Here is a 27484-nt window from a genome sequence, read left to right as displayed (position 1 = left end):
TGGGTAATTTAGAGCCTTCAGTCAACCTACCGTACATGTTTATGGGAAGTGGAGGAAACCGGAATACCCAGAGAAAACCCATGCAGGCGTGGGGAAAACACACGAACTCCACATGGCTAAGGCCCGTTTTGAACCCAGGTACTCAGAACTGTGAGATAGACGTGTTAACCAGTCAACCTCCGTTCCACCTATGTACTGTTCTACATAAATACTTATGTATAATTTCACATGTACCTGTGGGATAAAAATCGAAGTGTGGAGTACAAGTGGAAAATCAATCAATGGATGGACTCAAAAGAGTGAATTTTCTACATTGTCTACAGCTCCATTTATTTCCCGCGTCATCTTTTTATCATTAAATTCTAGATTGCCGCTTGTTCCCTGCCCATTCCTCCATATTTGTGGTTCAATAAAAAGTGCTTACGATGCCTCACAACATTTGTTCTAAGAACACGAGGGGTTGCAGTCATTCTGTTGCAGCAAGTTGATTATGTGTGTGAGGAATTGCACACCATATCTTTTTTTCCTGAAACACTTTAGTCCAGTTTCATTTCTGTCAGCCCCAGCGCTTGGTGTGCGGCAGGCCTTAAAGCTCCTGGTGGTTTTTGTCTTCAGGTGAGTGCGTAGCCTGTCCTGCAGGTCTGTTCTGTGGGTCTGAAGGTTTAGTGGAACCCTCTGGATGGTGCATGGATGGGTTTCTTTGCATGATGGGGTCCTCAGTTCCAAACCCCACTGACAACACTACTGGGTCTCTGTGTCCCCCTGGTGGGTTCTGCCAACAGGGGCTTAAAGCAGGTACAATACATTTTGGATTACTGTTTGAATGAGTCCTCCAGCCATCTAATTGTTCTTTAGGTGACTGTTGGTCTGGGTTTTACTGTGACTGGGGCTCCAGCAAAGCAGATCAGATTCTGTGTCCGCCTGGTTTCTTCTGCCCTCGTGGAACACCGGCCCCTGTTCCTTGTCCCGCAGGAACTTTTAGCTCTATTACAGGCAACTCACACCTGAACAACTGTACTGAATGTACCGCTGGATATTACTGTCAAGGTGGGAAACAAGCTGTATAGTCAAAATAAATTTGGGGGGATTTAGCAATATGAGGCCAATAGGAATATGTACACCCAATCTGGTTGGAAATTGTGGGACACACCTTGTTCTTGATTATTTAATTAATCAGGGGGTAGAGCTAGAACAAATTCTATCCAATTGGTACTTTACCATGACTTGTTTTTTGCCTATAAAGTGTGCCATTCATAGTCAAATGTGTGTCAATGGCATTCCATGGAGAAGACATTTGAAAAATCAGAAAATGCAACGATTATCGAGTAAAAATTCACTTTATACTTTCTTCTTCATATACACTTGGTTAATTTAATCTGACAAGGCATTTGACTGTGACAGTGTCAGAAATTGGGCAGCCATATCTATTCAAAGATGGAGACACTGGCTCATCGGGTGTTACTGAAAGTACGATCATGTCACATAGTGTATTAGGCCTAATTTGCTGTGCTTTGTGTGGCTTCAGTCGAAGGTACTGTGCAGCCTGCACTGTGTCTTGCTGGCTATTACTGTCCACCAGGATTGACAGAAGGAGTGGGCTTCCCCTGTCCACCTGGTACTGTTCAGAACCAGCCCGGAGCCTCAAATCTTGACGCCTGCCTACCCTGTCCTGCTGGTAATTATTTGGTTAATAATGGTATTCTAGGATCTGAGCTGTCAAATAAGATCGTGTACAAGAGTTGAGTTCACTTTAATTGACCCTATCAGGGAGGTATTAATATAACTATAAGTTAATTAGTGGACTTGTACCCATCTTGGAGCCATCACCTTATCATGGTTTAGGGGTTTCTGTGACCCAATGATGCTAAGAGCTCTGTTGTCTGGGGCTTCATGGCCCTGGCAGGCTCCCCGATGGCAAGCAGGTCCTAGGTGAGGGACCAGACAAAGCACAGCTAAAAGACCCTCGATGAAGAAACAGTACTAAATCTCGTTTTTGCTTGCCCGGGCCCGGGTCACTGGAGCCTCCCTTTGGAGCCAGGCCCAGAGGTCGGGCGTGATGGTGAGGCTTGCAACATTGGGTTTGGCCGGTCACAGCTCGAAAATGCAACATGAGTTCAGACGGGATCGGGTACTATGTGAGCTGGGAAGCGGCTAAAGGCGGGGACCTTAGTGGGCTGATCCTTGGCTACAAAAGTTGATTCAAGTGTTGTGGGACGTCACCCCATTTATCACCCCTGTGTGGCTTCCGTTTCAGGCCTCAAGACTTGAGAACATTTGAAACTAATTTCTACTGATTAGAAATAAAATGATTACCCTAATTTCTCGTTTATAATGCACACTCATGTGCAATACGCACCCACAAAGTTAACCTCTAAATTCTGGACAATCCTTCTACGTATCATGCTTTTTTTTTGGATCAAACTAGATTTAGTATAATTTGTACTTTTTTTCCAGAGTTTTTCCCAAAATAATTATTATTATAAGTTGAGCTTTTTATATGAACATGAATTACTTTCTTTAGTATTTACTTGGTCTTATTTTGAAATTCATAGCCCTACTTTTACATGGTAAATTAGAAATCATTGTTGGCTCTCGTGTTTGATTACCGAAGCAGAATTTACAAGATGGATACAATTCTTAAAAGAAAACATAACGAAGCAGGTGAAACCCATTTAATTCTATTTTAATTGGATTCAAATTAAATGGTCAAGCATTGCATGAAAGCAATATCTTTAAAGAAAACGTAACCATAAAGAAATGGATGATGATTGTTGTTCAGTCATTGTTCCATTTTTGATTTTGAAGGCAAGGCAAAAACATGGCGGAGCCAAATGCAGGGAACCAGGAAGGCGACGCAGCGGTATCGTAAAATATTTTCATCCAAAATTAAAAATCTAAATACTAAATCAACAAAGTCCAAAAACTAAACAAAACTAACAACGAAACATTTGAGTAAACCCAAAAGAAGTCATTACTGATGAAATAACTGTGTGAGTGAGTGACACAACTGGCAATTGGGATGTGACACTGACAGTAATAATGACACCTTACAATGAACCGAAACCAGGGAAGAAAATACACACAAAGTGAAGAGACAAAGTTCAAGGCTGACAAGAACAGGTGGATACAGTAACTAAATTAGCACGAAAAACATGAAAAATATGAGAAATGAGGTTAACATGAAATTATAGCAAATACAAACCAAAGCTCTACACAGAACAGAACAGTCATCAGTCATATTTAACAAAAACCAACATCTCACAAAATCTGACTGGGTATGTAAACTTAAGAGGACAACTCTACAGATACATATGCAGTCATACTGAAATGACAGCATAGGCGACACTTTTTTCATAACCACTATGTAGGGGTGGCGTACTAACTTGAAATCATACACCTTTCTAATAAACTCTAGCTGGCATTTTGGAATTAAAGTGGAAAACTTTTCATAACCTCTAAAAGTGCGAATACATTTCTAAAATGTATGGAGAATTATCCCGAATACCTATATATAATGCGCTCTTTTGACAATTTTTGGTGACAAAATAATGCGCATTATACACGAGAAATTACAGTAGTTGCGTCGAGGTCAATCACTCTTTCTGATGACTTCAATGACTCCAAATCCACTGTCCTAACTCTCCGTACAGGTTTGGGACTGCAACTTCGGATGTTGGTTTTGTGTTGGTACTAAGTAATGTGGTTTCAGTATCTTTTTTACCATTTACTGTGTTGCGGATTTAAAAGGGAATCCAAAATGACTCCGAACATCAGAGTTAAAACTCGATGTTTAGGATTGCAATGTCAACACAAAGTACAAGGCTGACAAGAACAGGAGGACACAGTAACTAAATAAGCACAAAAAAACATGAAAAATATGAGAAATGTTGATGAATCTAGATTTTTACCCATCCCTAGACTGCTTATATCTTGAAAAACCTGTAACTCGGGTCACTTGTATCTGTACAGCGTGTTGCATACCTTTTTTTTTTTTTTAAAGATTCAGCGTTTCTGTTGGTCTCATTAGACTGTGCTGTCCTACATTTGGGGTCAATGGTTTATAAAATCAATGATATCCAAGAACATGTTAATGCTCTTTTCCACAGGAATGATTTGTTCTCAGCCTGGTCTTTCGTGGCCCACAGGATTGTGTGAGGCTGGATATTATTGTGCCACTGGATCGACACCCTATAACTCTTCTGAGTATCAGGTTATTTATTCAATTATTTTTTAAATCAAGTGTAACACAGTGATCTTGTACAGTATGTTACTTGTCCTTGCCCACGTCAAGAAAATAATTATTAATATTTGCATCCCATTTCATTTAATATGAAAATCTCTGTCCTAAGGGGGGGGGGGAGAAATCTAATCTCCAGACATTATTTCCACTCTCCTCAGTGATGACCCCTTTCCCTTTTTCATGTCATTACATTAGCTTTCCGTCAAGCGCACTATCAAATTAAATGTCAGATTTGTTTACAACGCATGAACAAATGATGGGAAAATTTGATATTGTCCAAAGTGCTTTGATTTTTTTTGGTGCCTTTTCCATTGGCAAAACCTAGTCATAAAATCTAATTATGGCTTCAGGCTGACAAGAAAAGTCATATTTCACTACATTACTATTATAATACATGTATCATCAAGCATTTTCAGGAAGTGATGCTGCCAGTGTGCATTATTTTAAGCACAGCCATCTTGTGTGCTACAGTACATCAATACATGCTAAACTGCTTTTGCTCTTCCTCAGAGTAATTCTACCAGAAGCCCTCTTTGTCCCTCTGGTTACTATTGCCCCGCTGGAACGGAAAATCCAATTCCATGCCCTGCAGGCTCCCTATCCATCTTCCCAGGACTAAAAAGGGTAGAGGACTGCCCCCCTTGCCCTCCTGGACAGTTTTGTGATAGACCTGCAAGTACACAGCTTTCTGATGCTCTCCCATGTCATGCTGGGTAAACATCTCGTAAATGTTCTCTTTTCTACGCACTCTGTCCTCTGCAGATGAATGCTGACCTATTTTCTGGGCCTTAACATATAATTTAGAAAAATATCTTTTTGCATTTTTTTTTCCTCGCAATTTGCCTCTAACTTTAAAAGGGACATTATGTTTAGCTCTTTGCGGATCTCTGGAAAAGCTTGTAAATTACTTTCAAAGGCAAGTGCTTGCAGTTGTCCCTTTCACCTAAAATAATGAAGCTAAGCCTTTTTCTAAATTTATTTGGAAGTACAATTACAACTTGGAGAACTTAAACTTACAATCCCCAAATTGTCACACTTAGTACAACGAAAGACTTCGTGAAGGAGGGAAAAATTGTGATATGTGGGAAGAAAACGGCAACAGTCTATCATACTCCAGAACCAAATATGCTTCCCTCTCATGTTGTGCCATGTATTTATGTAGATGTGGCTTGGTTTTACCATTGTTGAGGTCACTGCATGCCTTGCTCTAAAACACCTGTTTGTACCAATTCTTGCTTTTGTCATATCTGCTGAAACAGTTGTGTGAATCCCATTTTACTCCTATAAAACTCCTGCACTTGATTATGAGGATGAAAACATGAGAAAGAATGTGGCAGCTCTTTACGTTGCCAGACTAGCCAGAGATGACCACATACTCCACACAGGAAGGCCCGAGTCGATACTCAAACGCCGAACCTCAGAACTGTGAGGCGGGCATGCCAACCACTAGTACATCATGCTATATATCTGAAATGTTATTCAGCTAAACCAATAACACTCGTTAAACACTCTTAACTTTAATGATGAATGAAATGTAAACTGTGAACATGCCGCTGATACCACCTCACACATCTCAAGTAGCTAACATAGCAATCTAAATCGCCACACTTTAAAAAGCATAGATGATCCAAATCAAAGGTTGCTACTTTCTTGAAGTTCTATCATTGTTAACTAAGATGGGCCAAAAGTAGAACTTGAAGTTAACAAAATAAAGCTGATAGCACGGCTTATCATAGTCACTTTAGTAATGTTACCCGCATGAATAATTGAGCAATATACAACGTACTGTCTATCATCATGCCTGTGGTTTGATCGCAGGCCAGAGTCCTCAAGCGTACACCAGTTGTTCAAGTGGCATTTATTATTTCATAGGAGGAAATGACAACAAATTATAATTTTTTTCATTAGTTTTTCAGCTCCGCCCACACAAAAAGCCATAAACAGTTTCGTTAGCCATGAATGAGACATGCTAATTAGTCAGTGCTTAACACTGAAAAACGAAACAAATGAAGCGTGTTTCAATAGTATGGAGTTCGCTGGACCATTAGTCCACTTGATGTCAAGTTGCATTCTGCTATGACATCATTTTGTAGACCAGGAATGGTTACAGTTTTTCTTGTGTTTAGCCACAAGGGAGGCTGTGGCTCAGCTGGTAGACTGGGTCATCCAGTGACCGGAGCGTCACCGCATCGAACCCTGGTTCTAACCGTCTTTATGCTGTAGTGCACTTGGGCAAGACACTGAACCCTAATCTGCTCTCAATGGGCCTGGCAACACCTTGCATCATAGCAGCTGCCCACTGCTTTTCAATAGTGTGTGAATGGGTGGATATGAGGCTTTGTAAAATGCTTTGGGCACTGTGATGGGGTAGATAAAGCAGTATTTAAATGCATTCTATTCACAATTTTGTATTAACGTGATCAGCTCCTGTTTGTACATGTCATTAATAAGTCATTTAATCAGATGAACACATGGAGATATGCGATGCCGCTTTCAGGCTTTGCACCCTGCATTCGTCCTTATCTGACAAGCATTTATTTAGATCAAATATTATTTCTGGAGGGGGCACGGTGGAACAGCTGGTAAAGCGTTGGCCTCACAGTTCTGAGGTCCCGGGTTCAATCCCGGAGCCGCCTGTGTGGATGTTGCATCTTCTCCCCGTTCCTGCATGGGTTTCCTCCGGGCACTGCGGTTTCCTCCCACGTCCCAAAAACATGTAACATTAATTGGACACTCTAAATTGCCCCTAGGTGTGATTGTGAGTGAGACTGTTGTCTGTCTCCATGTGCCCTGCGATTGGCTGGCAACAAGTTCAGGGTTACCCTGCCTCCTGCCCGTTGACAGCTGGGATAGGCTCCAGCACTCTCTGCGACCCTCGTGAGGATAAGCGGCAAAGAAAATGGATGGATGGATTATTTCCGGAGATTTGTCCATTTTAGTGCTGCTACATTTTAATAAGCCACAGTAACGTTAGAGAAATGCTGACTATTGATGTAAACCAAAGTAGCGTTTTAGAACGTGTGACCCAGTTATATATGAAATTGAAAGTCCTTGTTGGATAACAATGTCTATTGTTTTGGGTATCATTGTATTTTAATTAAATTCATTTCTAATATGACCTATACGTCGTCTCTGCTTCTTCAATCAGGTACGTTTGCCTCGGTGGTAGTCCCAGTCCCACACCGTCTGACAGTTCCCATGGCTACCGGTGCCCTGCTGGCCACAGCTGTCCTGTTGGCTCAACCAGAGCTCTGCCATGTGAGCCTGGCACTTACAGCCCAGCTTCTGGAGCTTCCGAGTGCACTGTATGCCCCAGAGGAATGATGTGCTCCTCCTCAGCCACCCTGGAGCCTGCTATCTGCACACTCGGTGAGCTGGAGTCCACTCTGAGTCAGATCATTATTTCATGTCTCTGGGCAGGTACTGCATATCAACATTATATCAACTCTCCAGGTCACTATTGTCCTGTTGGAACGGCCCTACCTCAACCTTGCCCTTTAGGGACTTTCAATAATCAGAAAGGTGCACACTCCCATTCAGTCTGCACAGCCTGTCCGTCTGGAATGTACTGCAGCACATATGGTGCTTCATCACCACAAGGTGTCTAATTTATCCCTGGCCTATAGTATATTAGCAAAAGCACCATCTTTTTGGAACATTCTCGCAGTAAAAAAAAAAAAAACGCAGGTGTTAACAGACAGATGGGATGATTTATAATGCCCTTTGGATTGTGTCTAGGTTCTTGTTCGCAGGGCTATTTCTGCCAAAGTGGAGCCGTGGGACCAACTCCACAAAACTCTGATAACCTCTCCAAGAATGGGCCTTGCCCTGCAGGTCATTACTGCCCGACAGGGTGCCTCTCTCCAATTCCTTGCCCTCTTGGCAGCATCCGCAACACTACTGGTAATCCTAAAGTTTTGATAGCACGTTTGTTTTTATGTCCTTACTTTTGTCTCATTTAAAACACCAACACCAACGACATGTGACTGTTTTTGTTCGGTTGTCCCTGTGTGTTGTTCTCCCTTAGGAGGTGTGTCACTGGAGAGCTGCACTTCTTGTCCTGCAGGTCACTTTTGTTCTGCTGAGGGTCTCTCCAGCTCAAGTGGACCCTGTGCGGCCGGTTTCTATTGCCCTTATGACTTCTCTTCGACCACTCCTTATTCCATCCTGTGCCCCGAGGTAAATCTACTCATTGCCCCTCGGCTGCCGTGAATTGTTGTATTTTTGTACAATAGCACAGTTTTTCCCAATATTTATGAATCCAGGGCAGTCCTTTTACATTAGAAATATGTGATGACACAGTAAAAGTTATAAAATAATTATGATCTCGTCTCAATCTTGCCTGTTTAATTGAACACAAAACTGATATACGAGGAAGCCATGACTTACTCTGTTGTATGAATGGCAACAGCTGGATTCTCAGGTTTATGGTACCTTCTGACGGCTAATGGAAGAACAATATTCTACTTGTCACTATACAGTATGTCGTTGACATAGATATGGCAGCTGAACAAATATGCCTAAAGATGCAAGTGACTCAACTTATGAGGTTTTTTTGAGACACAAGCTGCCATTTTCTGTTTTGATTTATGAGCACAACCTCGATATGTCCCCTGTAAGGTGGCAGTTAACTCAACTCACTTGACAACAAGCAGCAGTTTGGAAGAGAGAATTACTGAGGAATTCTTCCAAAAAGAGATTTTAAGCTAGATATTGCCGCTCCCAGTGGAAGTTTAAAGTCAAACATTAAACAAGGACACATAAAAACTGCAGATTTAAAAACAAATATTCTCTATGTGATGGTATCACAACTTTTTAAGAATTGAATATTTAAACACAAATGGTGGAGCAACACAGGTATACAGATAATATAACAATATCCATTGGCTTATATTCTTTATCGTCTGTGAAGAAGGACTAATATTACGGCTAATACAGTATATTGTACTGCCCCCAGGTGGCCGAGGGTTGTACACCAAAAACAGCACCACTGTGATCGTTGAATTGAAGCAAAAAGTGTAGCAAAAACAGTTTAATACTTTGGAAACAATGTAATTATGTCATTACTGTATGCTTTAATGGAGTACAATATAATAAACTACTGTGAAAAAGTATTGACCACCTTTTCATATTCTTACAGTTGAAGAGTTTGTTTTCAAAATGAGACATAGGCATTTTTTTCAGATTTACGAAACTCGCGCCAAAATTATCCATTCGGAGCTGGATAATTTTGGCGCGAGTTTCGTAAATCTGAAAAAAATGCCTATGTCTCGTTTTGAAAACAAACTCTTCAGTTTCTCCACTTTGTTTAAGATCATCAAAAAATGTAAATATCACAAAAATTTAACCCAAGTGAGCTTAAAATCTTCTTTTTATAATGGCGATTCATTGCATCAAGGGAAAAAAAGACCCAAAACGATTCTAGTTACCTGGCCCTGTTTGGAAAAAAAATATCCCTCTATGTAATAAATTATCGGGCCATCCTCAGCAGCAATAACGGACACGCACATGGCCAATCAGACGGCAGGTCATCACTCTTCATTAAGTTCAATTAGTTTAGAGACCACTATAAAACCCATAATGTGTCTTCTTTCAGAAATTAGGCGACCAAATTAGTTGTGCTGTATCTAGAGCCCTGTCTGGTCTCAAATTAATTAATATGCGGGATTTCCAGCACCACGCCAGAATACTAAGGGATGCATCAAAAGACGCAGATTGATCCTGTTTTATTCATCCTTGCTAATTTTTGTATGTCTCAGACAGAGTCTCTTAATATCAATGTGGAAAGATGATTTGAGAGCAGAGTGTGGCCAGGAATGAATTAATCTTGAATATCAAGGCGCTGTTGTATAACTGAGTCAGGCTCCTCACGCCCATTCAGCATGTGCAGAACCTGCTGTACATAAAGTACAAAAAGTGGCCAGCCCACCTATCATTTTTCCGTAGTTGACCGTAGGACACCAGCATGGCGCCGATATTCATTTGCAAACATTTGCACATTATTTCAAAACCATTGCTGATTTTGAAAAATAAGATTGTCAAAATTCTCAGCCTACTGCTAACCATAGGGGAGACTAGCATGATATATGAATCAGGGTCATAGTCCTTAAATGGATGATTTAATTATCATTTTGGCTCTGAAACTTCTGTTGATTTTGATAATCATATCCTGCAGAATGTGCACGGTAATTTTGTTATTGAGACTATAGGCATTGTTTTAAATCCCATGTCTGGTTCTCTCCAAGGGCCACTTCTGCCCACCAGGTTCTCTTCTACCCCTGCCGTGCCGTAGAGGAGAGTATCAGCCAAATCCGGGCTCAGAATATTGCATCCCCTGTCAACCTGGCTTCTTTTGTGAGGAGGCCATTGTAGGAGAGCCTCAGATCTGCCCACCACATTCATTCTGCCCAGCAGGTAAATTAAAAACTGTGTTGTGACTGCATAGAATGCTAAAACATTTTTAAGTTAATAATTACCATGTAATAATTCCCTATTGACTTCTTTTTTTTTTTTTTCAGGTACTATGGTACCACATTCATGCCCCAATGGGTCATATAGTGATGCAAACAAAAGAGGACTACAGGATGCGAGAGAGTGTTTACCCTGTCCCCCAGGGAGGTTTTGTAGGTAAAAAAAATATATATATCCTGCTTCAGCTCACGCAGACAGCATTTTTGCATGCCCAGGCAGTCAGCTGAGTGCGTGTACACCTGTCACACTCACGTGAAGCGACCTCCTGTCAGGCAGTCCGCGATCGTTGGCAAGATATGAGCACAGATGCACTTGTAACATGCCTGCTCACAGGGAAATAATCATATTTCTGCTTTGCTTATACCCACTGCCAGCCACAATGTGGGCGTACTGCCCAAGACCACAGCCAATTTAACACCTTAGTATGCGTGTCTATAATGAGTTGAGCATGGGAGGTGAAAACAGTGAGAACTTAAAATAATATCACATAATGCACGTGTTATTGAGTGCCTTATAAAGGTTTCTGCCTATCTCTATTCTGTGCTTTAGCAATTCCTAACCACTGTGTTGAGGCATATTAGTGTATCATGAGAGATGAAATTAGCCGTTCTAATTGGTCCCCCAAAAATATAATGTTTACTTTATTAAAGCTTTGCAAGTTTAGACTTTTTGTTACATTTTTGTGTTGATTACAATGTAAAAACATATGTCTTGGCTCATAAATGACAAACAGCTCTATATGGACAAAAGTATTAAAAACTTGCTTAAATAAAATCTATGGACATACTTTCGTTGTCATCCCAAAACAGAAAAGTTAACTTTTCACACAAACTTTGTAGCATGCATTATAACGTATTGGTAAAATGAGGAATTACTATTAAAAAGGAAATTAAGGGATCTCAACTAACCCTTGATTTATTCATAATTTGATCAGATGTGTGCTACTTCTTGAGTATTGACTAAAGCAAACAGCTACCAGTTAGATACACAATTCTGGATTTTAAAATTTGTTGTTATTACTAATTAACCAACCTATTTACATTTTCATATGATCACTTTTGCAACATATCTGAAAGATTACAATGTCCCATCACTTGTGAGCTTTGGGGTCCCCCGTGGCTACCTCTTGCCTATGTACACCATGCTGATGACCACTTACCTACAATATAAAGTACTTTATATATGTACAGTATTTGTGCATTTTTCCCTTCCCACAGAGCTGGTAGGGTACAAGGCACATGTGCTGCCGGGTATCTTTGCATTTCTGGGAGTGCAGATTTCACCCCTCAGGGACCATTACCGGACCTGGCCTTGTGTCAGTGGGGTATGCAGTGTGCTGGACCGTGTCCACCAGGTACCAATTTGATTCATATAAAGAAATAAGGTTATGGATGTGAAATATATAGATTCAATGCATACACTACATAGCAGTTTTGCTTGATTTGAGATATTTTGAGTTAAGATTAAAGTATACCCCACGCAAAGTTGTCAGATTTGAAAACAAATTTAAGTCAACACATGACCTCCCTAACAGGGAATTAGTTTTGAAATTAAAACAACTTGGAAGTCAACTAGCTTCGCAGAATGTATATTAGACTGTAGTTTTTCTTTATTTATAGATGCTTTATCCACCCTCATCCATCCTGATGTTCCATTCTGTACTCTCCGTTTTTTTTCCTTCATGCTCCTCCCTGCACCTTCAGCCCGTTTATCCTCTTAATGGGTCCAGAGCTTTTAGCCATGCAGGCGTTCATCCATGGAACTCACCTCCACAATCACACAGCGATATTGGCTCTTTCCACAATTTTAAGTTCTGTTTGAAAACTTTTTCAATCTAAATAGGCCAGCTCACTTTCAGGCATTACTTCTTTCTTGTCCTTGCTAATTGTCATTGTATGTTATTATGTCGTAAGGTGACTTTGAATGCCTCAAAATGCATTATAATTAGCGATTAAAAGAAAGAAGTAACTTTGTCTTCTTAATTTTAGGCTTCTACTGCCCTGAGGGCACAGAAAAGGCTGTGATGTGTCCTGAAAACTCCATCAGACGTAACACAGGCGGTGCCAGAGCAGAGGACTGTTTAACATGCCCACCTCAATACTGGTGTAAACCTGGTAAATAATTTATATGTTTTTAATCAGTAGTACTGAAATGAAACGAAATGCATGCAGTTAGGAATATATTCATTAAACTTCAGTCATAAAAAAAAAAAAAATGCATCCTTTTGCCCGGGAATAGGATTTTGTGTGCCCAGCATACTGTTCATTGGAGCTGCAGGATAGGGGACTGAAAATAATGGGAATGGAGGAAAAAATAATAATAATAACTGAAAGTCACTATGGCACTGTTTTGGAATTATGACCAAGTCTTGTCTTGTCAAGGCAGTGACTGCAAGTGATCAATGACATAATGAAATAAATTCTTCAAGTTGGGTACAAGGAAAGTAAGAAATGTCTAAGCAGATAGTCTCCATTCATCCATCCATCCATCTGAAAGCTTTTAGTCCACTCTTTCCAGCTTTGTAATTGTTTGCAGGAGAGCCAAGACCTTCCCTGTGCCCTGCTGGTCATTACTGTACCGGTTTGCCTGGAGGTGACAGCAATGAATGGGGTTGGCCCCAGCCTTGTCCTGTGTACTCTTATCGAGCCTCTCCTGGAGCGGCCAGTAAGGGCGACTGCCATCCCTGTCCTCCCGGTTTCCTCTGCAACAGCACAGGTGCCGCACAAAGCAGCTCAATGAGCACCATTCCACTCCTTCAAATGTTAATTAAAGTGGCCCTGGACGTATTCATAATGTTAATTAAAATGGCAAATGCAAAGTAGATGTGTTTGTGCTATATTTTGTTATGAAGTGTAAAATATCACATGGAGCTAGGCCACAATATGCCTCTCTTCTGCCCAACATTACTCAAAGACATTTCAAAGCAAAGTGCCTTTCCCGGTTTTATTAATTTCAGTTTGTATGCACACTATTATCCTCCTGCCTGAGCCTGTGGCCGAGATAAAAGTGGAGGAGTTTTATTATGATTGAAGACACTGAATTTGAAACCACTACCTGAGGTGACACTGATGATTGAGGACTGGATTCGTAACAGAAAAAACTCTTTATAATCTACCTGACACATGCTGAACTTAGAAAATTAAAACCATATTGTTACTATATCTATGGAATGATACGCTCTTTGCTTCTTTGTATTCAGAAATGTAGTCTGATAATAGAGAACACAACATCCGTCAGGATCTTTTGTGATAAACGTAATAAGAAAAATATATAATATTGATCAAAACGGCTGTTTCTCATAAAGAATGATTAAAAGAATACTGTGTACTGGATATTCATAAAATCGTGTAATTCATAATTTCCAGGGATTGTAGATTATGCCAGCACTCCTTGCCCACCTGGATTCTGGTGCAGTGGATCTGGAGCGCCCATATTCTGCCCAGCGGGCACAAAGAGGCTGCATCCTGGTGCTGCTCAACCCAGCCAATGTGAGCCTTGTGCTGGGGGGACCTATTGCCCAGACCCTCAGGATACAGGAAAGCCCAATGTGGAGGGAATCCCATGCAGGGCCTCTTATGAATGCCCCACTGGTAGGTTTATCCACATTTAAAAACATTGATATCAACTGTCCAGCAGTTCCACAAAATTGTAGAATCTGTACATTTTAGAATGACTTTAACTTAATGGTGAAATGTGGTGATGACCAAAGAACTGGAAATGCTACTTTCAATGTAGCGGTAAGACTGGTAGCGCTATACAATGAGAAAACGAGACAGGCCATGATTGCTGTGGATGTCTGACAAGGTATATATATATATATTTTTTCAAAACATGTTGATGTCATGATGTGGATAAGAGACCCAGTCACCCAGAGTAAAATGGGATCCACTAAACCAAAAAACATGTTCCAAGGCTGCCCGGCGTCCATGTTTTATCAGCTGAAAGCCTTGGCAGAACCTGACAAACGTGAGGGACCCCATCAAAATGTGAAAGTTAATGCCCAAGTGTCATCCCTATGAACGTTCTAAAGTAGATATTGTAATGAAAAATACATATAACATTATTCACTTCAATGTCTATACGAAAAAATAAATATGAGCGGAGAGCGTGTCATCCATGCGCAAAGTTGCGAAAGTGTCATTCGACATCCAAGTGGTCGCCATATTGGCTGCATCTCCTGCCACCCCGGATGATCGCCATGGAAAACATGCTGTGGCCCCTCCTATGGGAGACAAACACACCCCTTCTGACACGGAAGCTCTTTTCGAAGAAGAGAACATTTCACAACCGAGTGAAATGAGCGGGGCAATATTACCCTATCGGTTCGAGCCATATTTAGATGATATGTGGATCACGGCCAAACCACCTCACCCCCGATCCACCTCCGCGCAGCAGTGATTAAAACAACGGCGCCCGCGAGCGCCGACGACGCCGCGGCCAGACCGCCTCCCGGTCCGATCCACTACTGCGGTGGAGATGAGCCACCCTGGCAGAAGCCGTGTCGACAAGGCCGAGCCCATCATGGATAACGTGTTAGACTGTGACAAAACTATGCAAAATATGAATAAAGAGAAAATGGCCAGATTCCATAGCGCACTATTTTTTCACGTCATTAAGGCTGCCATGGCAGCCGCTACAATCACACAGTGAGAATATCACTCACTTGCCATGTTTTTAAATGTGGCGTGAGTGCCTAAAGAAAACCCACGCAAGCAAAAAATGGCACACACACACACACATGCAGAAACTCTTAATCGCGAGGCAACGCTGTTCATCAGTCTATCACGTTGCTGTTTATCTGTATCTGTACTTGAAAATCCTGCTCTTGTATCATCATGATATTCTATTGTGAATAGTTTCTTTTCACTATTCAGGTTCAGCCTCAGAGAAGTTATGCAGAGCTGGTTCTTACTGTGGACCGCAAACCGCTGAGCCTCAAATCTGTCCCGCTGGTTATATTTGTACAACAGGGTCACGGTCCTTCAACCTCCCTGAACAACTGTGAGTGCACATACCTTTCAAAAACCTCCGATACACCCTATTTCTTGGCATAGGAAGCATTTTTAAGGTGATACAGATAAAGACGGGCTTAACAGAGTTGGACTGACCCGGCAGGGGGTGGTTCATATAAAAGTTTTACAAATAACCTTGTTGCCCTCCCTCCACAGCTGTCCATTTCCCTTTTACTGCCCAGCCAACAGCTCTTCAATGAAGTCCTGCGATGGAGGCTCACAGCCTGTCAACACCAGTGGGCTGAGAAGATCCAAAAACTGCTGCTGCCGTGTATGTGAGGGTGGCACCTATCGACCCTACCCATCAACTGTCTTACAATGCCTGCCTTGCCCTCCAGGATACTTCTGCCCGCCAGGTGTGTACAGCTTCAAAAAACTCATAGTCAGTCTTTGTTATTAAAAAAAATAATAATAAATTCTCCAATGTCTACCACTTTTCTTCCTATTTTACTTTGATCATTGTTTTTATTACGTAGGTACAGATGACTTTCAGACAAACCCTTGCCCTCCGGGGTATGTCTGTCCATCTGGGTCCGCACGACCGACACCCTGCCTTCCTGGCTCTTTTGGCGACCTGACCCGGGCTGAGACACTCGCTGACTGTCAACCATGTCCGGCTGACACCTACAACAACCTGCATGCTCAGAAGGCCTGCTTCCCCTGTGGTAGCTCCTCCACTTCACCTCCAGGTTATATTGAATTATCCATAACTATGTTTGGTATCACTTCAGCTATTGTAAATGGTAGGGGGGGCGGGGATCACATGTAATCTTTATATATCAAGAAAGTTATTTGGATACCTTAGAATGACAGACAGTGACAATGTAAGAAAATACAGATTAGATCCTTCTTTGCAGCTCTCTGTGGGAATATGGCAGTTCTGTGTACTGAGAGGTCCCATGAGGCAATATCCATTTCATTTAATTCAAAAGGTGTTTGAACTCATTCAACCCATACATTTAATGTCAAGCTTGAACAGAAAAGGAGTTTTGGAAACTGCTCCCATAATGTTGGAAGTTTCAAATCCAAAATGCCTTAATCTAGATGTAAGAAGAAAACTCACTTAAGTAGATGGAGAGCATAAAAAAGGAAAAGAAGAGGAAGCGATAAAAGCTACCTGTGCCCCAATACATCCGTTCACTGTGTATCATTTATTTTTCGAAACTGCACTATTACATAGCTACAACGTGTCGCGTTTGCATCTCTGTGTAGGCTCATCCTCTTGCACCTGTATTGGCAAAAATCGTGCTTTTCAACGCTCAGATGGTGCATGCTTGTGCAGAACTGGCTTTATCTTTTATAATGAGCTGGATTTCAAAAGCTCAACCGCTGACAGTGCGCTGGACTGCCAGCCTGAGGTTAGTAGTGTGAAAGCCACTGAAATGAAGGCTGATGTAGTATCTGGATATTATATATTCATATGTGTGTGTGTGTTTCAGCTGTATAGGAGGTGTGCTCCAGGGCAGGTTAGGCTGGCAGCATCTAGAGAGTGTGTAACACCTTCTCTTTACTCCTGTAATATAACCTGTGGACCAGATGGAGGAACTCTGGATGTGGAGATGGGCATGTGAATATCACCTGTGCTTTTCATTTGCGTTTATACCCGGTCCATAGTCTGTAAAAGAGTACATAAAATACATAAAATGTTGCAAATTCATTTTGTGACGTGACAATAACATATTTTTTCTGTATATGCCTAATCCTGATTTCAAGCTGCCACTGTCAGCGATATGTGTCTGCCGAAGAGCTGTGCGACACTTCCTGCCTCACTAAAATGCCGACACTCTCAGCCCATTTTTCCCCAGATGGACGTTTTCTCCTCAGCGTCAAAGAAAGAGACAGCACAGTCTGGGCCAAAGTGCGATTTTAAGCTATCCCGTGCGAGCATAATGCTGTTATTACCGAGGATGAAACAATTTCACTATGTGTGTGCATGTGCATGGTTGTGTGTGTGTTGGTGTGTGAGTGGGTACATAGAGGATGGGCTAAGGAAGAAACCCATTCCAAGTTTTACCCAATTTAAATGATGAGCCAGATAATACCCCTTTTGGGAGCAAAAAGTGGGGCTGATTTTAGAGTTCTTTCACTTTTCTTCGGACGGAATGTGAGATACTTTACAGCATCCATCCATTTTCTGTAGCACTTATCATGTTTATGCTACATTGACGCTATGGTCACGGTGGCCGAGCCAGAAAGGTTTGCTCAAAATGTACTGTGCTGCTGGGATTTTGTCAGTATTGTTGCCCTTGTAATCAAGACTTACTTGATGTTCACCCTGTTTTACTATGGCCAACTAGGCTTCTCTTTTGTATTGTGTTTGCCCTAGTCAATTTAAACATTTCACGCACATCCACGCAATCTGCCGTGGATGTTTAGGCCTAATTGCCCCCCCCCCCCCCCACACACACACACGTTATTTCACAAGGCATGAGCCGATAATCGGTTCTACGCTATACCCTGTTTTTAAAAAAAAATCACAATATCAACACAAAATAACTTTTCAGGACCTGTATGAGATTTTTAAAATTGAATTTTATTTTTATGAGTGGTCAATGAAAGTTCAGTGTGCAGTCGGCGATTAGGAAATCTGCCTCACAGTTCTGAGGACCGGGTTCAACTCCTGGCCCCACCTGTATGGAGTTTGCTTTTTTCTCCCTGTGACTGCATGGGTTTTCTCCGGGGATTCTGGTTTCCTTCCACATTCCAAAAACCTGCGTGGTAGGTTGATTGAAAACTCTAAATTGCCAGTAGGTGTGAATGTAAGTTTGAATGGTTGTTTATTTATATGTGCCTTGAAATTGGCTGGCGACCAGTTCAAGGTGGACCCTGCCTCTCGCTCAAAGATAGCTGGGCTAAGCTCCAACCTCCCTAATGAGGATTAGTGGTACAGAAAATGGACAGATGGATTTTTATGTCCTTGGTTTTACAATTTACAAGAGAAACAAAATTACATCTGATCACTTTGATAAGCAAAAGTTATTTAATTAGTATTCATGTATGTATTAGCTGTACTCAGTAGATAATTTCTATGTGTTTTTCCAGACTTTGGTGGACGTTTTAGGACCAGATCCCCATACAAAGAATATTGAGAAAATCCATTTAGTTCAGTTTGACTCTCAAGGATTGTTTGGTTGGATTCCCAAACAAAGAGAAGACATTGAAATGTTTCTCTCAGGTGATCTGATTTTCTGCTAACCTTGTCTTTTTTTTTTTTAAATGATATTGAACTGTTTCTCTCAGTTCAGTATCATTTTAAAAAATGCAATCTTTCTGACTGAGTTATTTATCTCGTCTTCAATTGAGAAGATGTCGTAGCTCCCACACGGAAAAAGAGAACCACAACAGATCACGATGAGGGGTTGTCTGTCCTCCCTCGTATCCCAAACCCAGTTGCCTGTCTGTCCACTGGCGATATGCTAATTTTCCATCTCACCATTAATCACACAGGTACACAATCTGCTTTCATTGATTTTTACTGTGCTTTATGTTTGGGTTGAGGCTACTAATTCATTCGGTACCTTGAAGATCGCAACCTGAGCCACTTCCCCGTCTATGAGAAAGACCACTTGTTCAACAGTAACCCTAGTTGGGACTTTGGGGTCTTCAGACGTGTGCAGGCACTCATCAAGCAATCAAACCTGAATAACACTTGGTAATGCACTACAGGAAGAACTTCATGTACCCTACTCAATATTTTAGATGGGGAAACATTCCATTTGTTGTCCTGTCAGGTTTGTCCATCCTTTTTCAGAAACCGGGAAATATGTATTCATGGACAGTGTTGTCCCAGATTGGAGTCTGGTGGTAGTGGTGAGTGAGGATGGGACACTATGTGACCCACGGGCCTCAGTGTTCCAGGCCATGACCCCAGCACAACTTGTCAGGTATGGAGTCACCAAGCAGCACCAACTAAACTTCCTACCGGATTGGGGAGCAATTACAGGTCAGTATCCTGATTTTTGTGCATCTTCTTCCTCTTGATATCCACTCAGTGACTACACATCTGTGTAATATAATGAAATCCAATGTAAATGCTCCTCTAAAAATTCTGCCTTTTCAGAGATATTGAAGACATGAATAAAACTATCAGTAAGGTATTAGTTGAACACTTTTTATTGTGGTTGTAGTTTACAGTCATGTGGAACTGCATTGCATAAAACTGAGAGCTGTTGCACACCTTGTGCCTCATCAGTGCAGCCACAAATAAGTATTGACAACATATAAGACAAGTGGGCCTTATGGCACAACGCTAACTGTCTTCAGGTCTCTTGAGTTTGGTCTTAGTGGTCGTAGTGATCGTGACCACAACAGTTGTGGTTCTCTGGCCCAGCAAAGAGAAGCTGTTGTCGCAATGGAGAACAAAGCCAAAGTGGCGCAGCCTTGGCGACCCCCCTCGTCCTGTGGAGTGCCCATGCAGTAGAGACAGGTACAGAATGCATTTTTTTAAACAGTGATAATTCGATTGTCCAAAAAGAAATAGTAAACTTGGTCCCAACTTAAAACGCCTCCCCTCCAAAACGTCTCTTTACTTCATTTAACCACTACACAAACACCAAAGAAAGCCATTGATTCTGAAATATTATGGATTCTGTTTGTGTCTCTCCAAGCTTTTGTGGCTCTCCAGGCAGTAGAGGTGTAGGAGAGGGAGCCGAGTCTGAGGAGCCCGCTATCTCTAAAGGTGGTAAGATAACTTTTAAATGAACGTGGGTGGAATGTGTTGTATGTCGAGTTGGGAGTTATAATGGAGCTTTTAAGACAAATTGGTGGCACGCACCCTCATTTAAAGACTGCATTTGTGACCATTTCTGAACAATGTGAAAAATTATCTAATAAAAACACAACTTGTGGTGTATGCTGTTCACACCTCACTAAGGTACTTTGTGATTTTCTCCCGTTTTGCTCACAGGCTAATCTACCGCCACAATTTTCTGAACTTGTTCTTGTTACGTTCCACAATTTCATCTAATTTGTGTGTTTTCTGATTTATACTTAAAAGGTAAACTACTGCTCACAGGATTTGAATGGACCCTTCATATTCCTTCCCCCCTCGAGTCATTATTCAAAACCTAACATGAATATGATGAGACATGCACGGCAGTTGTTAGACAAGCGCAAGGCTCGTTACCCATTTGACAATTTGATATAGGGGTCTGCACCAACTAGGCGTTCTGGCACAGGGAGGGTTTGTCCTTTGGTTGTTTGCCCTCTGCATCCTTGAAACTGTCAGTCCTTAACCAGCGTGGCTCATTTAAAGGGAATGACAGGAACCACTTTGATTCGCAGTGAGTGAAGTTGACTGTAAACACATCCACAGCAGCGCAGACCTCACTCTTTCAGATGTGCCAGTGTGTTTTGGACTATGAGATTGCCAGCACCGCTGTAACCCTTCCCTGGCACATGGTTCTGTTACCCACCGTACCAGATTTACACAGGTGTGGAAAATAAGCGCTCAAATTTTCTTGGTTTGTTTTGGAATGATACATGCAACAGTGAAGCAGAAATTTGCTTTAAAAATGCTCCTTTTCTGTTTGCTACTCTTATGCCCTATTGTTGGCAAACAGGGTATGGGGACTTTTTTTCCCTGGAGGTGGATATTTCGCAATAGTTTTGGCAAAGCACCTACATCCCTCGGTAACGGATCAGGGTGGGGCTGCGGGGGTGTGCCTGTGAGTGCATGTCAAATTATTGACACCTCTTTAGACGCAGCTTTTGTCTCTGATTGATTGTTTTTCTTCGAGCATAGTGGTTTCTTAAAATTCAAAGTAGAGGTACAAGATAGGGCCAGAGAGGCAAAAAATATTTTTCATGAAGTATTTTACTACTTTCTCGGGTTATAGTGACAGTTTTAACAAATGTGGCAAAAGGGGATCTAAAGAAATGCAAACTACCCTATTGATGATAAAATAACACCATAAAGAAGACCACAACACAAAGTAACGAGTACTGACTACAAGTGAAGGCTTCATGTCTCCTCACTGTGCTGTGTTCTGTTATTCATGCCACTTGATAGCACATTTTAGTGTCCACTGGCTGCATTAAAAGTTCATAGAGCGTGACCAGGCAGCATTTAAGAGCAATGACTGATGATAAAGAACATAATAGTCGCTATCACATTGACTTGTAGTAGTATTTCTATCTCCCACTAACCCTCTGCAATTTTAATTGTGGTGGTTATCATTCATTACATGCACAGTCTTGTTGCTGTGTTCAGAGTTAAGGTCTCTTTATGCTTTCGTGCTCACTTGCCTGGCAGCACCCCCATTGCATCATGTGACGGACGCATTGGGGGCATGACACCCAGACAGCAAAAAAAAAAAATGCTGCGTGTAAAATGCCCCGGGGATCATCACTTGTGATTGGTCCGTTTTACTCACATGCTGTGATGACGTACTCACTGTTCCTCCCAATTCCACATAACACCTACACCGCCGCCTTCTTAATTGATTTTGCAGCATATTTAAACATGACCAGCATTTAGGTTCATTTGTTAAACAAGACACGCTTCCACTGTCACCATTATTGTTGTGTTGTTCCTTTTTTCGGAAAGGAAAATGAAAATGAGTACCGGAAATGGCCATAAAATGCAGGGGAAACTTCATTCTGTGGTGTCTTAGCCAGTACTAGCCGTATTGACACCCCTGACTTGGAGAAGAATTGTAGCATATTTTCAAAACAGCGCACGTGGTTGTCCTTCAGTAAAAAGATAAACTGCACGTTGGACAGCCGCAGTGACGTCAGCATGGTCGCCACCCACACGACCATAAAGAAGACTTTATTATGGAAACGTACAGTACTGTACTTCTGGTGACTTTGAGTAGCAACATGCACTGTTCCTGTGTAGGAATTGCATTGGCGTGCTGTTTAGAGGAGTTCAATGTGAAGACATTGTATGACAAACTGGAGGATCAGAACCTGCATGTGGCCTCGCAACTGGCCCAACATCGCAAAGCCACACAAACGTTTTATCGGAATATTAGTCAACAGGTTGATGGCCTACAGGTGAGAGGGAATCATGTCACTTTTGTGTACATTTACGGTAGACTATATGGTCTTCTTAAATGACAAATGATTTATTAATTTTCAGAATGTCTTTGAGAACATGGATGGTAAAAAGCTGAATCTTCTAAAACAACTGCTGGCATCCCAGGATGCTGTGAGGGATAAAGCAGACAATCACACTCTTAAAAAGATGAAAGATGAAGGTAAAAATTGAGCAGTACTTTTTTGACAAGTGATCTTTCTTTCTCATTTGTTCTTTTTATTTTTTATTTTTCAATTTCACAATGTTCAATTTACAAATACAAAAGAACAACGACAAAACATTTTGTGTCTGGAATCCCATTTCAAAATATATTATTACCCAGTTGAAAAATCCCCAGCATTGCTAGAAGCTGTTCTCAGATCTGTGGAGGCACTCTTATGTAAGCTGAACCAAGTGACTTGGCAGACTCAGGATCAGCCTTCTGTCCCAGACATCCATACCCAGCCTCTTGATGCCAGGGAATGTGAACTACCAGCTCAGACCAGCAACAATGTCACATTGGTACAAAATGCTTTATTTCAGTTTGTTCCATATACTTAAACTTAAAAGTGGAGAAATCCATTTATGAAAGTATTAATTATTTCAAACGTTCATCTCTAGGATTCATCTGTGGACTTGAACCAAACGGAAGTGCTTGCCCATGATGCAAGTAAGGACCAAACCTTCACATCAATGTCATCTTTTAGTTGCTTATTTTATTGGTGTTTAAAATGTGTCAATTATTGTGTGTAGCTCAAATTCCATTTTTAATAAATAATATTGTGGGAAAGATAATTATTTGCAATGAGTGGAAAACTGCAGTGGACTCTCAGCGATCCTAAGGAGTGTACCGCTTGGAAAGCAAGCATTATTTTTAGGACGTACATACCTCTAAAGTCACATAAAAGTGGAGGTCCATTTGTGTCTTTGTTGTTTATTCATTTTGTGCCTGTGTGTGCTCACGATGCCATCACACCATTGTAAATATTATACTGTCCAAGTAGCCTTACGAGTTGTGAATTTCTCATTCAATTGTTTTGAAAGGTAAATAAATGAGATTGTTGTCTTTGACCGTAGACATCACATTGCAATATTAGCTCGTAAAGAAAAAGTATGACAACTTATAAGGCCAGTTAAACCCCTTACTCACCAAATCAAATATTCTTAGAAATATGGAAAAGCTATGGTGCATCATGGCAAAACTCAAGATCCCAGGCATTTTTTGTCTTTTAATGGACTTGGATTTGTTTAAGTGTTTGTTTACTGTTTGTCTATGATCAAATTTCATGCTTGACCTTGTGTAACGTGTTCTCCTGAACACTTTTTTGTTTCTTTCTCTTAGTCGATTCACGGAGCACTGCTCCTTGTCTAAGTGATGTGGATTTATCCAAGCAAGTCAGCACACTGCAAGAGAACCACCAGTCGCTCCAGAGTCTTCCCCCAGCTGATCCCAGACAACCTCTTCTCAATGGTAAGCAAACACTAAAAACCAAACTTATTGGTTAAAATCACACAAACTCAACAACCGGTTCACATAAAGCCAAAATAAACAATATTTTCTTCTGTTCTCACAGTGATGTGTAATTCAGCCCAAGAGAACCCTCAAGTGCCACTCATTCCCACTGTGTTGGAGAGCCTCTCCCCCCATCACACTGCTGTTTTTTTATTTGGCTGTGGGGTGATGGAGCTGCTTGAAAAATGCCCCATGCTCCCCTCCTCTGTTCTCCTCACACTGGCAAAGTCTGTCCCTCTTTCGCCACCGTGTTCTGATAACAGCCTGCTGGCACATTGCTGGGGGGACTTTTATTTTGACGCCAGCATCGAGTTCTTTATCTGTCCGAGGCTAAGCTGGACCACGTGGGAAGTTTTATCGCCACCATTCTTCAATCCATGGCTCACATAGCATCAGGTGATCGTAAAGATATCACTATGCTGTCTAAGAACTTTGCCAACCATCTTTAGAAGCGATGGAACCTCTGAGAATTATAGTGGGCTAACACAATTTTTGTTGTTTCAGTGTCGATATGAATAGAGAAAATACATTCATTTCAGATAAATACTGGTGTACTTTACAATTTTGTTCCGATTTGTATAGATGACATTCCTATGCTCCAATCAGTGGGCCATCTGATGTTTCCGAGATAGCCGCACCCCTGAAACCAGATTTTACCACCTGTAAAAACATCCCATAAAGTGAGGTTTGGAGTGGTTGAAAACTCGGAAAATTAAGTAAAGCAAAGCAAAGCAAATTTATTTTTATAGCGCATTTCATACTCAAGGTAACTCAATGTGCTTTACATGATTAAAGGCATTTGAAAAGAAAGAGATAAAACATTTAAAATGGGATAAAAACAATAAAAATCACAAACAAAATGTGACAAAAAAAAACAAACCGCGTACAGTACAAGTAATATGACCAAAAAGTGGACATATTCTAAAAAGCATGAGAAAAAAGAAGAGTTTTCAACCTGGATTTAAAAAGATTCACACTTGGGGATGACCTCACCTCTGTTGGCAACTTATTCCATTTGTGTGCTGCATAATAGCTAAATGCTGCTTCACCATTTTTGCTTTGGACTCTGCGCTCCACTATTTGACTTGAGTCGGTCGATCTCAGAGCTCTCCTTGGTTTGTATTCCGTTAGCATTTCTTTCATGTATTCAGGACCTAAATCATTTAGTGATTTATAGACCAGTAGCAGAACTTTAAAATCTATTCGAAAGCTGACTGGAAGCCAGTGCAAGGACTTTAGAATTGGGGTTTATATGCTCTGACCGCTTTGTTTTGGTCAGAAGCGAGCTGCAGCGTTCTGAATGAGATGCAGCTGTTTAATACTCTTTTTGGGGAGTCAAGTCAGAAGACCATTACAGTAGTCAAGTCTACTTGAGATAAAAGCATGGATGAGATTTTCCTGGTCTGCTTGACACATACAAGACTTGACTCTAGATATGTTTTTCAGATGGTAGAAAGCAGTTTTTGTGATTGATTTGATATGATTGATGAAAGTCAGGTCAGAATCAATCAGAACACCAAGGTTTCGGACTTGGTCTTTGTTTTTTAAAGATAGAGAGTCCAGGTGTTTACTAAAAGCAATCTCTTCTTTATTGCCAAAAACAATTGTCTCAGTTTTGTTGTGATTTAGTTGAAGAAAATTTTGGCTCATCCAGTTATCTATCTGATTTAAACAGTGGCACAATACCTCAATTGAACTGTAGTCATCTTAAGAGACTGCTAAATATAATTGTGTGTCATCTGCATAGCTATGGTAGTCAAAATTAAAGTTGTGAAGAATTTGACCCAAGGGTAGCATATACAGGATGAACAGGAGAGGTCCAAGAACGGAGCCTTGAGGGACCCCATAGGTCATTGCCATTTGCTGAGACCTCCACTGGTCACAAAGTAGGTCATTTACCACCACCATTTAAGGACCGTTCCATTTAGTCCGACCCACGTTTCCAACCTGTTTAGCAGTATATTGTGATTTACCGTAAAGTAGCACTTTGGCTTAGGTGCATCAAGTGAAAGTTTACCGTTTTTCAAGAAATATTGAGCGATTTTGACAGAAGCTGTGTGTGGGCAGTATTGCCACAGTAACCTTAATAAAACAACTTGGTTACTTTAAATATTGAAATGATGCATTTCTTTGAACTTTTTGTAGTACCACACTGTGCATTGTAGAATCATCCATCGCATCCCAATTGTTTTCTTCTACTTATTCAGACATAATTGGTGTGCGTGAAGGGTTAAATGTAATTGAATGTCTTTTTTCTGAGTCGCTACTTTGATGGCAGACATTTCTTACTTAAAAGAAACTACTGCTGGTTTGAAAACATAGCAGTAATGCAATTATTCTCCTGGGGAAAGTAATGTGTTATTTTGTTTGTTATTCAAATTGGTGGAATTTGCATAACAATATTGCATGCACCATTATTGCTCTCCACATTTTTTTTCCAAATCCCATTTTGTTCCTTTTCTATCTGGTAAACTAGTCCAGCCATGAGTAATTCAATTGTGCATTGATAAATATGAAAACAACCCCAAACCCAATATGCATGTCCAATACGATATGACCTAAGTTCAAAATCAATACATTTGTAAAAATACCAACATCGTAGGAAAAACATGTGGATAAGCAAGTATCCAGAAGAAGTCATCTTTGCCATATACTGTAAATCACCAAGATACAAATTGCCTACATTTTATTACAGTTATGTAACTTTAATTCACGCCACCCCAAAATGACAAAAATCGACTTAACGCGCTCTCGTTGTCGGTGATTCAATTTTCTTATCCAGTATGTTTTTAATCCAGGATGCAATGCCCAGAGCTTGATGCGGGCTCTTCATGATGCGATCTCAGCCCTGAGTCTACAACTATTCAGCATGTCGTTCAAACAGAGCACAGTAGAGGTATACATTGGATGTGGTGTTTCATTATCATGGCTGATATTCATACAGTTTTATTTGATTGAATCTCTCTGGCCATAGGGCGAGGAAATTACCAACATCAGAGTTCCCAAAGGTGTACACTTCACTGAGCATTTATTCGCGGGAAGGTGAGCTGAAACACACAAACGTAAGAGCAGGGTCTAGTATCTAAATTCTAACAAAGTCGCACAATGAGCTTTTTCTTTTCAGATTTGGGAAATACAAGAATTCCATGTTAGAGCAACTCTTTGAAAATCTCACACCGATTACGGCTGAGGAGAAGGAGACAGGTAAGAGCCTCCATGCAAAAGTT

At 41.0% G+C, this 27484-nt stretch overlaps 1 protein-coding gene across 1 annotated transcript in view; it reads left to right on the top strand.

Moving 5' to 3' along the window:
• The window catches only part of si:ch211-286b4.4 (zonadhesin), a 91358-nt gene extending 64098 nt beyond the window's left edge, over positions 1 to 27260 (top strand). The window contains exons 67-101 of the mRNA XM_061827297.1: positions 616 to 795; positions 856 to 1047; positions 1526 to 1675; positions 4107 to 4210; positions 4751 to 4953; positions 7389 to 7609; positions 7694 to 7840; positions 7979 to 8143; positions 8268 to 8419; positions 10486 to 10654; positions 10759 to 10867; positions 11929 to 12065; positions 12700 to 12825; positions 13247 to 13426; positions 14077 to 14301; positions 15586 to 15712; positions 15880 to 16079; positions 16200 to 16412; positions 16936 to 17081; positions 17163 to 17290; positions 17437 to 17581; positions 18766 to 18898; positions 19030 to 19170; positions 19249 to 19375; positions 19455 to 19666; positions 19987 to 20149; positions 20331 to 20404; positions 22565 to 22722; positions 22808 to 22925; positions 23088 to 23266; positions 23366 to 23414; positions 24087 to 24215; positions 24319 to 24653; positions 27056 to 27153; positions 27232 to 27260. Coding sequence (XP_061683281.1) covers positions 616 to 795; positions 856 to 1047; positions 1526 to 1675; positions 4107 to 4210; positions 4751 to 4953; positions 7389 to 7609; positions 7694 to 7840; positions 7979 to 8143; positions 8268 to 8419; positions 10486 to 10654; positions 10759 to 10867; positions 11929 to 12065; positions 12700 to 12825; positions 13247 to 13426; positions 14077 to 14301; positions 15586 to 15712; positions 15880 to 16079; positions 16200 to 16412; positions 16936 to 17081; positions 17163 to 17290; positions 17437 to 17581; positions 18766 to 18898; positions 19030 to 19170; positions 19249 to 19375; positions 19455 to 19666; positions 19987 to 20149; positions 20331 to 20404; positions 22565 to 22722; positions 22808 to 22925; positions 23088 to 23266; positions 23366 to 23414; positions 24087 to 24215; positions 24319 to 24647 — 5231 coding nt within the window. The 3' untranslated portion in view covers positions 24648 to 24653; positions 27056 to 27153; positions 27232 to 27260. The remainder of the gene's footprint in view (positions 1 to 615; positions 796 to 855; positions 1048 to 1525; positions 1676 to 4106; positions 4211 to 4750; positions 4954 to 7388; positions 7610 to 7693; positions 7841 to 7978; positions 8144 to 8267; positions 8420 to 10485; positions 10655 to 10758; positions 10868 to 11928; positions 12066 to 12699; positions 12826 to 13246; positions 13427 to 14076; positions 14302 to 15585; positions 15713 to 15879; positions 16080 to 16199; positions 16413 to 16935; positions 17082 to 17162; positions 17291 to 17436; positions 17582 to 18765; positions 18899 to 19029; positions 19171 to 19248; positions 19376 to 19454; positions 19667 to 19986; positions 20150 to 20330; positions 20405 to 22564; positions 22723 to 22807; positions 22926 to 23087; positions 23267 to 23365; positions 23415 to 24086; positions 24216 to 24318; positions 24654 to 27055; positions 27154 to 27231) is intronic.
• Positions 27261 to 27484: the final 224 nt, after the last annotated feature.

This window comes from Syngnathoides biaculeatus, chromosome 8 (genome assembly GCF_019802595.1).
Source record: "Syngnathoides biaculeatus isolate LvHL_M chromosome 8, ASM1980259v1, whole genome shotgun sequence".
NCBI classification, from domain to species: Eukaryota; Metazoa; Chordata; class Actinopteri; order Syngnathiformes; family Syngnathidae; genus Syngnathoides; species Syngnathoides biaculeatus.
Note: the sequence above shows the minus strand (reverse complement) of the source record. Positions and strands in the feature narration are given on the sequence as shown.